Source organism: Cynoglossus semilaevis, chromosome 15 (genome assembly GCF_000523025.1).
Source record: "Cynoglossus semilaevis isolate Cse_v1.0 chromosome 15, Cse_v1.0, whole genome shotgun sequence".
NCBI lineage: Eukaryota > Metazoa > Chordata > Actinopteri > Pleuronectiformes > Cynoglossidae > Cynoglossus > Cynoglossus semilaevis.
Genome location: NC_024321.1, coordinates 6,071,231 through 6,086,221, shown reverse-complemented (window position 1 = coordinate 6,086,221; position 14,991 = coordinate 6,071,231). Strand labels below are relative to the sequence as shown.

The 14,991-nt window shown below is 42.5% G+C and overlaps 2 protein-coding genes across 2 annotated transcripts in view; both read left to right on the top strand.

Annotated features, from left to right (window-relative positions):
• afg2a (AFG2 AAA ATPase homolog A) overlaps positions 1–7,067 on the top strand; it is a 96,261-nt gene extending 89,194 nt beyond the window's left edge. Inside the window, exons 17-18 of the mRNA XM_008326662.3 lie at positions 6,413–6,638; positions 6,837–7,067. Coding sequence (XP_008324884.3) covers positions 6,413–6,592 — 180 coding nt within the window. The 3' untranslated portion in view covers positions 6,593–6,638; positions 6,837–7,067. The remainder of the gene's footprint in view (positions 1–6,412; positions 6,639–6,836) is intronic.
• Positions 7,068–9,437: 2,370 nt separating this feature from the next.
• spry1 (sprouty homolog 1, antagonist of FGF signaling (Drosophila)) lies at positions 9,438–13,934 on the top strand. Its single transcript, XM_008326641.3, has 2 exons — positions 9,438–10,565; positions 11,854–13,934. Exon 2 carries the CDS (start codon positions 11,909–11,911, stop codon positions 12,995–12,997), a length of 1,089 nt encoding a protein of 362 aa, XP_008324863.1. The 5' UTR covers positions 9,438–10,565; positions 11,854–11,908; the 3' UTR covers positions 12,998–13,934.
• The last annotated feature ends 1,057 nt before the right edge of the window (positions 13,935–14,991 follow it).

Genomic DNA, 14,991 nt, shown 5'->3' with positions numbered 1-14,991 from the left:
TATAAATGTGGTCGTTTGTGTTTGAGGGAAGCTGGGGGTTAGGTAAGGGGGAGTTGGGCAGAACTGGATGTAGCCCTCTGTAGACACAAGGGTGGATTGATAGTAAACACACACACTGGCTGTAGTGGATCTGCTGCTGGTAGCCGGGCTAACAAGCCCTTCATTAAGGACGTCTGATACACTCACTGAGCACCTTTGTTGAAGTAGGAAGCGAAAAGTACAGCAGACAGATTTGACCCGAGAACGTTGGTATGCACTGCCAGCAGTCACAGGCTGGGTTTTCACCTTCCCCAACTCTGCAGAAGGGTTTATTTTTGTCGTGTTGAACAGGTTGTCTCATGGCCCACATCTCTTCCCGAGAATGACTAATATTTGGAAAACAAGTATGAAAATGTAAAGCATTCGAAGGCGTGCCAAAGTTTCCAGAAGATACACAAAACTCTAGTTTATTCATATTCACAAAGTTATTGGAGGGTAAGTGTCAACAAGCAGGTCCAGGTTGTTAGGTTTTTTCAAACAGACCAGACCAAGACTATTGATCATGAAAAAGTCATAGAAAAGTCTAGAAGTAACAGTTCACTTAAAGTTTGCAAGATGGCAAGAATTTTTCTGGAAAGACCCCTAGGGGCTGGACATATGGACTAAAATCCTATTTTTCTATCGTTATTATTTGACGTTTATTTTGAAATCCAGTTGAAGGCCATATTTGATAGTTCGACGAGCCAGATTCAGTTGATAATCACTGCTGTAAAACAAGTGGTCTTAAATTTGAAATACTTTAGAAAAAGTAGTGTTTTATTTATATAAATACTATACTGTACTTAATATAACTACTTCGTAATACTATAGTTAAATTGGTGAGTAAAATTTTTAAATGACAAAGGAAATAATTTTAATGTCCTCCCTATTTGTTAGTCAGTGTTCGGCCATGTTCCTTCTCCTTGCTGCACATTTCAGTTCTCCTCTTCTTTTTCATGCACTGAGGTCATTACCCTCTCTATTAGCATCTCCATCCAAATGTTGATACTCACCACGTTTTATTCCACTCATAAATTTCTGTTCTGGTGCTAAAACGTGTCGGCTGTGTTTATGCAGCCCCACTCTGCTATGTTCTTATTTATATTCTGTTATTCTTCACTGGGTCTGGTTACCTCTCCGCCGCTACACCGGCCTCATTTCCTCTCAGGGGTCAACCTTGTGTTTTGCATTGTCTTATCTTACAAGGACAACAGGACCTCACATTCAGTGCTGGATTGTTCCATGTACATTATACTACAAATACCCACAATGTGCACTGGACCAGGGAAATGTGGGGTGCATGTGTGGCTGCAGGGAAGTACAGTCCAGTGACCATTAGTGAATGAAGGCTGCTGTTGTATCCACACTTTCCCGTCTTGGCGCCCTAATTGGTGGAAGCCCAGAAGGCGAACGAGGGCCCGCAGCCACCGAGCCGTGCACGTGCCCGTCCTCATGTCAAAACAGCATTAAACTGGCTTCACTCACCATTCACTGCCAACGTCAGTCAACATTAAAGCATAACACATGACTTGTACTTTGAGCAGCGAAAGCTTAGATAATAGTGAAAAAGGCTCAAATATCCAAGCCAATAATTGAAATATTAAAGAAGACCTGGAATTAATTAAAAAAGCTGAAGTGCACTTAAACATCAGTTAAACTGAGAAGCCAGAGCAGGTGTCACCAACTATATTTGTCAGAGGGACAGAATTTTTTGGGACAGACCCCTTTGGAGCCTCAAATAAAATTGAATAAAAATCCAATTTTTATCTAATATTATTCAATGCTTATTTTGGAATCCAATCGTGGGCTGAATTAAAAGGTTCAATGGGCTGGATTTGGCCCACGGTTTGTTGACCCTATGTCATTAAAACATTTGTTTGTGATATCACAGACACCAAGACCGTAATGTGCAGTGTCTGCCTATCGCAGACGAGTCGTCATGGCCGATAAACTCGGTCTGAAAGCGAGCTGTTACTCTATTGATAAGGAATACATTTTTGAGAAGTGCTGTCTTGTTTGCTCTTTTGTGATTATTTATGATTATTAATGTTTGTCACTTGTGTTAGTGTTTAACCGGAACCAGCTGCTATGGAAGAACTTAGTGTGCAACTTTGCCTCGTCATCAAAATGCTCTCTTTTTGACCGAGAATCAGGCCAACTTTGAGTCAGCAACTTTTCTCTCGTCTCTAAACTGAGAGCCTCTTGATGATTGCAGCTTTTTTTTTTCATCTGCTTTGCCTTTCCCTGGCTCCATGCCACCTCCAGGATCTTTGAGTTATTCTGCATCGCCAGAGCCCAGCCACTGCAATGCACCAGCATAATTCGCCCACTCCCCTCTTCCATATATTTAAGTGTTTGCTGACATAGTTTATGGGCCCAGATGAAAAATAAGGTCTGCATTGCAATAGAATTAAAGAAGACAGAAATCTATAATTTATTTGGCCTGTTGCAATTCAGCAGTCTTTGCAACTGAGCTACTTCAACCATAATTCAGTTACTGTACATTTGCAGTTTTCTACTCTCTTCTCTCAACCAGAAGTACATTTTTAAGGAGCTGGTTTTCATCTGAGGTTAAGGAATTGAGATCTTATGATCTTGTCCTTGGCACCACAAGACTGTGGAGCTGTTAGCTCTGTAGTTAAAATGGCATATAGATGCTCAAAATATATTTCCCAATGCCATGCAACATAAACTGGTTCACAATGAGACAAAACTATGGCTCACTATGTTGTTTCAGTCATTGTAACTATTTAAATCAACTTGGACAGGGTAATTCTAATTACTTTATCTAGAACAGCAGTGTTTTTTTTTTCCTTTGTGTGTTCTATGTTCATTTCTCAAGTTTAATTGTGAACAATTTAATATCTGTACCGCTGCAGTTTTCCCATCCTCTAGTTTCTTCTTCCCAGAAGCACATGGGGCCTTCTTGAGGAGGGTTGTAGGTTGCATTCTGTTGGAGTTTGAGGAGTTATCAAGGTGGACTCTTGGCTTCTGGTTCAGGAATGCTTTCACGTTTACAAACAAACTTGCTCTTTTGCTCGCCCTGTTTGCCTTTGTGGCTTTCAGTTTTTTTCTCAGCCGGCGCAGGCAAACACACGGCGGGAAACACTGGCTTGTTGATGGCTTTTACAGACCCACTCATAAACCCAGCTAGCATGAATGCGGAGGCCTGTGTGTGTACGCACTTTGTTTGTGTACTTCAGAGCAGATCCGGACACATGCCCCCACCCTCCACCCCCCCACCCCCCTCGGTTTTAATAAACCCGAGGGGTGATGTGGAAGTAAACAACTAAATAATTATTAACCGTTGAATCATGAGATTACGGCACGAGGAGTGAATGTGTCCTCTAAAGTCAAGATTCAAAGTAAATAAAAAATTACAGTTTGATTACGCTGCAGTGTTTGTCTATTCCTGTTTGTGGATGTTGCTTAGAAACAACACTAAATCACATTGTTCAACATGTGGCATCCCTCTCTCGCTCAGCCTCTCTCACCCACTCTTGTCCCTGCTCGCTCGCCCATGGTCCATGCGTAAACAGGGAACCAGGGGGATACATGGCTTCATTGTTTTCCATCATTATTACTGACAGGCCCAAATTACTTGAATGATGGGAAACCCTCATACAAAATTAACCCGGCCCTGTGTGTTTACCCTGCCCAAATCATGTTGCTCACTGGCTTGAAACAGAAGAAGAAGAAGGGGGGGAAGCAGGGCCTCACATCCTGACATCTGCAGAGCACCTGTCCCGAGCTGTGCATGCTCGCAGGGCCAGAGCACATTCAAACACTTATCTCCCCCCATTTTACTCTCCAGCCTTGAAAAACACCATGACTATCAACCTCTGCTGGGCCTTTTTCCCTGTCTCCACTGAGTCTACGTGTTTCATCCATTTAGATGATGTCACGTTGTTGATATTTTTTATTAAACTGACAGTGTTCATGAGTACACAGTACACAGGCCCTGGCTCTGGCTAAGGTCAAAGAAAATTAAGTGCCTTGGACAGATGAAGTCGAGCAGGTTGTATTCTAATTCCTCTGGTCCTGGATCTGTTTGTCATCAAGTGTGACAACCCAGGTGATCCACCTTCGCTTCACTATTGACACATTGAAAGTAGTGAGTATGTTGGGGATTTATTGAAGTAACCCCAACCTCGGCGTATTCTCCCCCTATGTTGTCCTGCTTACTTTGTGATCTCATGAGTAGAACAATGCAGAGCTCAGTGACACTGTTGCACTGGATACTGTTCTGTATATTTTACTTCTGTCTCTCTTTCAAAACGAAACAGCAAGTGGAATATTTCAAGGCGACTTAAACGGACACAGATGAAATTCCTGAAATAGATAAGAGAGAGTTGCAGATGTTGTAAACAAAGGCGACAACCTTTCATTGTTTCAGTTATAGTCGATAAAGACAACCAGACTCGGCCACATTTTCGGGTCAGAGATCGGCCACACAGCACTGGCTCGTCTGATTCCATTTCAGAATTCATGATGGTTATAATCTCACCATTGTCTTTCTGCCTGATGCGCTACCATCTAATCTCACTCCATTAATTTTTCTTGAGGTTACAGTATTTTCCGGGACATTTTTGACATTAAAGTAATTAATTTTTAGTTATTCAGTGATAGTTTTACTCCTTTACATCTGTAAAATAACTTGCGCGGACGCTCCATGAAAGAAAACATTCATCCTTCCAACACACTTCACTAATTTATGACAAGGGGCACTGATTATGTTCTGCAGGCATGTGCTGGACGACTACTACTAACACCCTTTGGTCTAGTTTCCATAAACTTGTCTTCTGTCTGTGCCTGGTGGCTGTGAAGTGCACACAGAGCATGTGAGTATCTAGTATCAGCTTGCGTGTCAGCGTGCCACACGGTGCAGCTGCAGAGGGAAGGGCGCTTTGGGCCACTGAACAATTTCCTTGGACCCACATTGCTGTGCATGCACACTTTCACCGTTCAATATTCCACTGCTCTGCTGCATTACATGACTGCACGTCCCACTAACCTCCCACCAGACGTTATCAGTGGTTGTACAGGCTAATAATTTCCTGTGAGGCTCTTGTTAGGGGAAGGTGTGTGTGTGTGTATATGTGTGTGTATGTGAGGTGCCCTGGCTCTGAACAAAGCTGTGCTTCTAGCTTTAAAAATAAGGAGGAGGTGGCACCACTGTGAATGGTGCCTGGTCTCTGTCAGCCATCGACACCAATTCGGAAGTGACTCACTGCTCTGGCGTGTGCAGAATGTCTCTCAAAGGTCACTTGCAGCGCTCTGCCATGTCAGCCGTTGCATAATTCTATCAGTACTGCGGTGAAGAGGCTGCAAGATGACTATTGCGCTTACACACTAGTCACGGCAGATCAGAAATGTTGGACAAACGAGTTTTTCTGAAGGCAGAATATTCATAGGTACTTCAAAACTTAAAGACTTCATAGTGAATCATGTTGTAATGTGCAGATCAGTCCAACAAAACAAAACAAAAAAATATGTGATTCCTCAACTGACGTTTGGAAAACCATAGCTTTTGTTGCAGCCAGTTTTGAACTGTAAATTAAAGTATTTGAAACCCACCACCGTAAACTTCAAACTCTCGACGTAGATACTACAGGATTCACCAAACCACCAGACCTAGTGTCCGAAGGTCTACAGAAACCAAAGATTGCCTTTTTTGCACCATAATCCTGCTTTAACTTTTGAGTGCCTTGCCTGAGGTTGCTGCTCTGTCTCAGCACTTTACTATTTAATTAGACACTTAAAGATTAAACCAAGCTCTGTCTACCTGATTCACCATAGTAGGTTTAATAAATGTCAGAAACAGACCCATAATTTTGTGCCAAATGACTTACACCACTAATGCCTCTGTGCCTGCACCGGAGGATGGACTGCTCACCCGTTCCAACACCTGCAAGTAAAAATAAATAGCAATTACTTACTTAGAAAATTATCCATATAATCTGTTAGAACTATATTATAATATAACAAGGGAGACATAAGAGTTAATTTATTATGATAAAACATGTATATTGTTCTAAATAATATAATGTAGTAAGGAACACCAGCGTCTATTCCCTTTAAATGTTCTTTCTTTCTTGACAAGTTGTTTCATCTGTAATGAAACGTTGGCAGGATGTCATCGTAGGGTTTTTTTTCCCTTGTTGGTCTCATTAGGACAAATTAGTGTATATACAGTTAGCCTTGTCTCTCTGCGGGGCTTCATAAGATCATAATACAGTGAAAATATTTCTTTGATGCAGATAATACTGCAGCGTACAGCCCTACAGTTAACCCTCCACGGCCCCTGAGGTCAATCAGCCTCCGCTCATGTGACTCTGTGGACGTAGTGCTCTCTGCCTGACAGTGGAATATCTGTCTCTGTTTCCTGTCCCAGATAACAGCAGTATGCAGAGAGGCTGCCCTTCTGGCCCTACAAGAGGACATCAAAGCTGAGCACATCCAGTCCAGACACTTTGAAAGTGCCCTGAACACTGTGAAGCCCAGGATCCCCGACTCTCTCATCCAGTCGTATATCAGCTATCAGCAGCAGCACAGTGGCCTGTGCTTCTTCTGACCCTTCTTGGCTGGGGACACATGAAAAACATTAGGAAACTATTTTGGTAATTATTATTTTAAAACAGTATTACATTTCGAGCGCTTCAAACTGCTAAAAAGAACACAAACACTATAATAAACTGACACATTATCCAGCTGTGTTCTGCTAGATGCTTGTTTTGGCCGACGAAGGGTTTTCTTCTTTTTGTAGTTATACATGAGCCAACTATTGTTTGAGTTTTCTTTCTTTCTTTTTTTTACAGCTGCTGGAAAAAAATGCGCTCAGTGGTTTTGATTTTGAACTCAGAAAAAGTAATTTTTCCAAACAGGTATGTTCAAATTTGATATTTTTCGGACACAAAACCCTCATAAAAACAATGTTGGTGTATTTTGATCCATGATTGAGTGCTAAAAATGTGAATGAATTCATTTGAGTGTTTTTATTTTCAAACCTCTAAATAAAAAAATCTGTAATATTACAGTTATTAGATATACACTCGTGAGTAGTTTAAATCATACGTCAGTCTTATTAAGGTTAAGTTATGTTTAGCTAGCTTTTAGCCACTCTTTAATTAATGTTCCCTATTCTTTGTCAAACTTTTACTTTTTATCCTAAGCTTGATGTTAGTTAACTTACTTGTAATCTTCTTCTTGGCTTAGCCTTTGCGTTATGTTTTAGCATAACATAACAGTTATTGGTTTCTGCCATTTGTTTAACTGTAAGCTTTCTTTGGCTACTCTTGGCTATTTCTATTTTATTTACATTTAAATTTAAGTTTGATATAGACGTTTTGCTTTTTTAGTTTTTTTTTGCTTGTTTAAATATGTATTATATATTATATAATTTAGTCATGTCTATAAGTTCTATTTTTCAATAATTTACTTAGATTTATTAGGTTAGATATACAAATTTTCCAGGTAACATTTACTTATATTTTATGCTATAAAGCAACTGTTTTGTTATGTTATGTAATTTATCTAATTCTGTTTTGTAATATTTGGCATCAGATATTTTATTTAATTTTACCTGTAGTTCTCCAAATGTTGGTGTTGCATCACTTTGTCTTATGATTTTAAAAACAGTGCATACATGCACAAACAGTTTATACACTAAATCTAAATGTAGTAAAAAATCAACACATTTTGCATGCCAAACGGAGTAGGAGTAGACTCCTTTAAGGACCTCTGATGATCACCAAACCACTGTTTGCATGTCTTTGCTGCAGCAGCAGTTCAGGGCAGGAGAAAACCCAGCAGCCGGGCTGGTATATTCATCACAAGCATGCATGGAAAATCAGCTAATTGCTGTAATCGTGAGACTTCCGACCACTAAAGAGCAGGGATCCAGGCGGCCATCTGTCGGTCTATAACCAATAAGCAGGAGTGGCTTGGTGTCACCGAGGAGCTGCACGGTTTAACCCCGACCAGCTCTAAATAAATGATCATTAGTTTCTTTAGGGAAGAACTTTTTCTGCCACTTTCTTTCGGTCCAAACCCCCTTTCCCGGACCCTGAACGATGGCACTCAGGCTCATTCGTGTATTGATTTTTCCATTTGAATGGGATAAATTGACTTTGTATTGAACTTCCTTTTCTCATGGATCCGGATGTAGCGCATCCGCCACACCAATCAAACCAGACAGTCAGGAACAGAGGGGAGGAGGAGGGGGAGTTAGGGGTGAGAGGGGTAACAGGAGGAGTGAGAGAGGGGGGTGGAGAGGGAGGGAGGACGTGGGGGGAGTCTTTCCCCCCTGGCTGCAGTATTTCTTAAGGTGGTCTGAAGCGGGCTCGCCAAAAACTGAAGAAAAAAAAACTTTAACCACATCCACCTCCCACCAACCGACAACACATTTCCAGCAGTGAAATGATGAGTGTAGGAATAAGTGTGGTGATACGAGAGCTGCAGACTCATCATCATCTTCTCCTCCACCACTGTTCACCATGCAGCTCCATCCAACTGGCTGTTTGTTTCCTCACACTGACATGCGTTCATGCGTAATGGGAACATTCCACAGAGGAGGGAAAGACATCCTGTTGACGTTTCCTCCCTGAAATCACGCATATGCTGCTCTTTTTATGGAGTCTTACTACAATGTGTTCCAGCACTGTGTCAATGCACAGGACTGTAACACAATGTCAAAGGCTTCGGACTTTATTAACAGCCTGTGGGGAAGGAAGGTCTCAGAATGTCTTTGTTTAAGCCATTTCTGAAACACGAAAAGTATTTCTGTGCCTCATGTACTCTCTATATAATGATTCCATCACTGTAAACGACATTTTAACCCACTGTCATTTTAATTACCAATACAAATTGATAACATTCAACCTTATTTTAAAAATATCGAAACATTCTCTTTATATACCTTTAAATTTCAGATTTCAAAACAGTCTATTTAATCCCTTCTATTATATGTTACCCAAATCCCACCTTAATCCACATTTTTAATCTATTATTGTTCATTATCTGTCACTTGTCTGCCACAATCCTGAAATGTCTCTTCAAACACATATATTTAATATATTTATATTTAAAAGTCCTTCATTACTCATTCTGTGTCTCTATCCTACTTCCCACATTAGAAAAAAGCTCATTAAATGCCTCTTCAACAAACGTTTTTAACCTTTCATATTGATTCTACAATCATATACCTAACATTGGTTTTCACATCACTTCTATATTAAAACCTCCATAAATAAGATCGTTAAAACATTCAATGCGAAAGTTAATATTTTTCTAAAAAGCCTTCTTTTTATTATAGCCTTGTACATTTGTGTTTATTACCATTTCACACATTATTGTTGGATACTCTCTACCTGTTTTAAAATACTTAACATTTAACCTTGTTTTAAAGTTAAAAATGATAATTGAATAAAAGATTCCATGCGGCCCCTCATACATGTTTGCACCTAAAAACGCATATAAAGTAAATGGAAGGTATATGTCAATCACAGAAACTAGGTTTCATTTGAACTCAGACAGTGATTTGTTTCGAATTATAGTCCTGTCTTATAGTTTCCACCTGTGTGGCCCCTGAACGTTACGTGCCGGTGAGAATGCAAACAAATGACTGGTGTGTTACTGCACTTATCGAACATTATTCACGCCATTATTCATAACCCACAAGAACGGAAACTGGTGGTGAGTGTGTGTTTTTTCCCCTCTCTCTGTCTCCCCCTCTGTTTTCGTGGAGCACACCCCTCCTCCACCGCCTCCACCCGTGCACACTGCCGTTCCACCTTAAATGGTGCACACATTTCTATCGGCCTGCCTTCTACATCTGCCCAATGAATCAGGAGCGGATGCGATGTATCCTTTTTCAGTGGAGTGAATGGCCAATGGGAGTTGGCTTGTCGAGCAAACACTGAGTCCTGAGTTCCCATTCATTCAGTGCTGAACAGTGAGAGAGGGAGAGAGAGAGAGAGAGAGAGAAAGAGAGAGAGAGAGCGCACCACGGTCTGTGACCCGACGAGGCTATTTTTTTTGCGCAAGATCTCCTGGTTCCACCGCAGGAGTCAGAACTGACGCACAGCTCTGCAGGAGGAACGCTTGGATACTAAACACAGACGAATACTCTACTTTATTTCCCCAAGTTTACTGTTGTTTACCACAACTATCCACACACGGGACTTGTGTGTAAAACGATCGGCCTCCCCGCAAGTTGCGCAGACGTGCAGCAGTTCGTCCCTCAATTCCGGAGCCTCCACGGTGGATTTACTTTTTCAGGTCCAGGAGCCGATACACGCGTCACAGAACCCGCGCTGAACTTATTCGTTTCCATCAATTTTCCTTGTCAAGCAAGAGGGGAATAACGCAATCAAGTGGATACAGGTCGCACTTGGAATACTAGAACTGCGAATATTATGCTTTAAAGCCAGCCGTTTACGCGTGTGGACATTGCCCCACTTTCCTTCCCCCTGGTCTTTTCCTCTCGGATTGGATGGAGTTTTGCTATCTTCGTTGATGGATTCAACGTTATGGATGCTTGCATATAGGTAAGGAAACTTCCTTCCATCTATTTTACTTGTTTTTAACTGTGTACATTCGCAAAAGTGCGGCGAGACGGGGTTTTGCGCACGAGAAACAGCACTGTTTTGTTGCGCTAACTACATATAGGTTCCCAACACTGACCGCGGTGCATTGGCACAGTGGAAAATAAAGTGGGAAAGTTAAAGTAGTTTGATGAGCTGATGTGAGTTGATAGATCTCCATGGCCCGTGTCCTTCTGTGGCTCCTCTGCTGGAACAAACACCCCTCCCCCATGGCGGTTGTTTTCATTCATAAGTTTTTTTTTTTCTCGTCTATTTTAATACGTCTTCTGATCTGAAGATCTTCGGCTCCGTGGATTTTATTTCACGCTTTATTTCTACCAGTGCGCAGCGCGTCCTCTTTTCATTCTTAAAAGCGCACAACCTTATTTATGATGCGCCATTTTACGCACGGATTCTGGAAAATTATAAAGAGTTTGTTGTTTGTTTCAGTGTGTCGCGTTAAAAACGCACAGATTCTATGTGGACCCTTGAGTTGTTTTCTCAGTGATTATGGCTGAAACGGGATAGGATTTTTTAAAGTTTCGTCACTTCTGTAAGCTAAAACATAATACTAGTTAGTATTTGCCGCACCAAATCAGCGCCCAGGTAGGTTATTATCTAGTAGTAATTGCATAACTAGTTTTTGCGTGTAGTGATGTTTTAGTGGTAAACTTTTTTAACTTTCATCTGTATTTTGTCGGAACTTGATCTGACCTCAGGTTTTTTTCTTCTTTCGGTCTTTCTTCCTGCCCCACTCTTGTCCCGATTTCCCTGAAACCCCTTTTCGGTGTAGTAATAGAATACTAAGTGAGGTAGCTCATTTAGTTTCCTTGGATCGTGTCCTCATTTCGTCGCCGCGGTGCATTTAAATGTTAACTAGTCATACAAATGTAAATGAGGAGGGGAAGTGTTTGCAGGGCCCGCTGAAGTTTAGATGTGTGCGTATTGGAAGAGGAACGTACAAAAACTCTTGTTAATTGTCAACTTTTCTTTCCGCCTCCCGAGTTGCTGCGCTTTAGGGGATCAGAAGTGACAGGTTAACGGGACATCCCAGTTATTAATTTATTATTAGTTTTTCCTAATATTCAAAGAAATAAGTACTAAGAAAACACGCGATTTATGATTGTAGTTGAAGGGAGTTTGTTTATCTCTGACACTTAATCTGTTTGTTTTTTTCATACACTCTCATGTTGAGCCTCTGTATTGACCGTGTCCTCTTCTTCTTTGTCTCCGTTTTCCCTTCCACCCTCAGGTTTTCCGATGCATGCCAAGTCTACGGTGAATGTCGGAAGTGGTGATCCCCCCAGATGGAGCTCCAAAGTCAACATGGCCCCGGTGGTTCATTAGTGGTGATCCAGCAGCCTTCCCTAGAGAGCCGGCAAAGGTCGGATTACGAGCGGGAGCTCCAGCATGCCGCCATACTCTCCCTGGACCAAATCAAGGCCATCCGCTCCAACAACGAGTACACCGAGGGGCCCTCAGTGGTACGGAGGCCCCCAGCGCCCCGTATTGTCCCCAGGCCTCAGGACAAGCAGGAGAGAACTCACGAGGTCATCCTCGTCAATGTGAACAACAATTACGAGCACCGACCGTCAGGTCACCACCACCACCATCATGTTGGAGGTGGTATGGTGGTTGTGGGACAGCAGTATGGAGGGTCCAGAGCACCGGGCCTCAGCCGCTCCACTAGCACAGGAAGTGCAGCCAGTTCAGGGAGCAACAGCAGTGCCTCCTCCGAGCAGGGACTTTTGGCACGCTCGCCCCCCACCAGGCCCAGCATGAGCTTACAGCAACACCGTCGTGCAGAGCGGCCTGTCAGGACTCAGCCCAAGCCCAAGGCCCTTTTACAGCCCCAGCAGGGACCTCACTTTCACCAGCCTCCGCCGGAGGCTCCGCTTAAACCCCAGGGCAAAGGGAAATCAGACTTTTCTGTCAGTGGAAATGGAGTCGTGGCCACTGACGGACACCAGTTCATCTGTGAGTGCTGTGGGAAGTGCAAGTGCAGTGAGTGCACGGCTCCCAGGAGCCTGCCCTCATGTCTGGCATGCAACGGTCAGTGCCTGTGCTCAGCAGAGAGCGCACTGGAACACGGCACGTGCATGTGCCTAGTTAAGGGCATCTTCTACCACTGCTCCAATGACGATGAGGGGGACTCATGCGCTGACCACCCCTGCTCGGTGTCACGCTCCCACTGCTGCTCTCGTTTCCTGTGCATGGGATTAATGTCGGTACTCTTCCCCTGTCTCCTATGCTACCTGCCCGTCAAAGGGTGTTTGAAGGCATGCCAGGGCTGCTACGACCGGGTAAACAGACCTGGCTGTCGCTGCAAGAACTCCAACACTGTCTATTGCAAACTGGAGAGCTGGGACCGACAGAACCAGGAAAAACCTTCCTGATCGAACCCCCTGTGTGTTTGTGATTGTGTGTGCAAGGGAGACTTTTGATGTGGATTTTAATGCTGACATTGATAATGATGAAAATAGTCACAAATTAATGTTATCAGAACATTCTTAGCACCTCCCAGCCGCCTCCCCTTCCTCCTCCTCACTGCAAAACCCTACAGAGCTAAGCAAAGGAGTAACGAAAACCACTCGATTTATTTTCTCTGGATCAGGACCATGTTTTTACAGACCAGTGTTTGCCTTAACTGTTTCTATGTCTATCCTCAGCTCCTCATTAACACTATTTTTTTATATATATATATGAAAATGAGAAAGTTTATCTTCCGTTTTAGGTAGGCGGGTTCCTCTGGGCTCTGTGCGCCAGGTGTGAAACCGCCTCTCACCAAATCTGTGAAGGACGATCTGCTATAGGGCAATTATGTAGCTGTTACCTGGTATTCATAGCAAACAGGTATGTTTGAATTATTGGTTGCTACCACACACAAACCGTGGTTCCTATGCTTGTGTTGCATTAACAAAAGCACATCCATCTCATAGTATTTCCTCCCACTTGGATATGTTTCTCTACTTCCACCCATCGGAACTCGGAAATCTACGTACAGAACATACACATTCTGTGGCATTTTCCCAGTTTCCCATTTTGTCTTCTTTTGTTTCTGTGTAAAATGTATGCTCAAAAATCCGTAAGAGGAATCCTGGCTATTTTTTAAGAAAAGAAAAAAATGTCTGTTAAAACATTTTTTGTTGTAAAAAATATTTATTATGTGAAGCTCTATTATTTTATGATATTTATTGCAAGAGACAGTCTTAAATTTACTCATGTCTGAATATAACAAGAAATATCAAATACTTACTGAAAAATTAAAGGGTGGCACAAAAGAAAAAAACTATGTTAACTTTAATGCAGAAAATATATTAATTAATGAAAAAACAGCACTGTCTGGTGTCTTGATTGATCTGTTGAACAGTGATGAGTGATTTTTTTTTTAACGGTATTTTTGTTCTGATTGGTGTTTGAGGTCAGTTGCCGAACAGAAAAGACACAAAAGAGTTGTGTTTGTGTGTATATGTGTTTGTGTGTGTATTTAGTGCCTAAGCAGAAACATCTTCACAGAATGTCAGTGTTTTTATTTTTAGGTTGCTTCCTGACCACAGTTCTTCCCTGGTAACCTTGAATGCTAAACAATTTGGGTCACTGACATGATTAACCCCCCAACCTCATTCAGTAACAACAGATGCTGCGTGAGATATTCTCACAGGAAGTGGCTCCCAGGCCCCCCTCCCTAATGCCCCCTCAGCCGCATACAACACTCAGCAGCCAACAAGTCATCACAAAACTATGCACCCTAGTTTATTCCCTGGGCTTTACCACAGCTCGATCAGGATGTTCCCAAATAGTCCCCTTAATTCTGTTGGTGTGTGTGTGTGTGAGAGAGAAATGAGCGAGGACCACCTGTTCAAAGATAATAAATGGGGGGCTATCAATGCTGGGCTTTTATGACATGGTGGTTCCTGCACTAAAAGTGACAGGGCTGGAAGATGTTGCACCCCCCCCAACCCTCCATGCTCCCTCCAGCATCACCGCCAGACCCAGTGACCCCACGGTCTGTCCTGACTTTCAGCCGCCTCTTTTTGTTCCCAAATTTATCACTTGGGAAGTCCGCTGACCCCCTCTCTTGCCCTTCAACCCGTCGCACCCCGCCGCCTCCGGGGTCCTGCAACATGGTATGAGATCATCATTGTGAAAGCTGGTTGGTCAGTCAGAAACAGTGGGAAACAGGGGAAAACATGCACAAAATAAAAACTGAAATAAAAATATATACATATTTGGGACCAATGAAAGGAGAAGGCGAAGAAACGTTTATAATGTGGTGGGTAAGGTTTGGAAATGTTGCAGGACTGACAAGAAAGCAACATAACCATACAGTATGTGTATGTGTGTGTGTGAGAGTGATAGAGTGTGTGAGTGTGTATAATCGGTCACATGT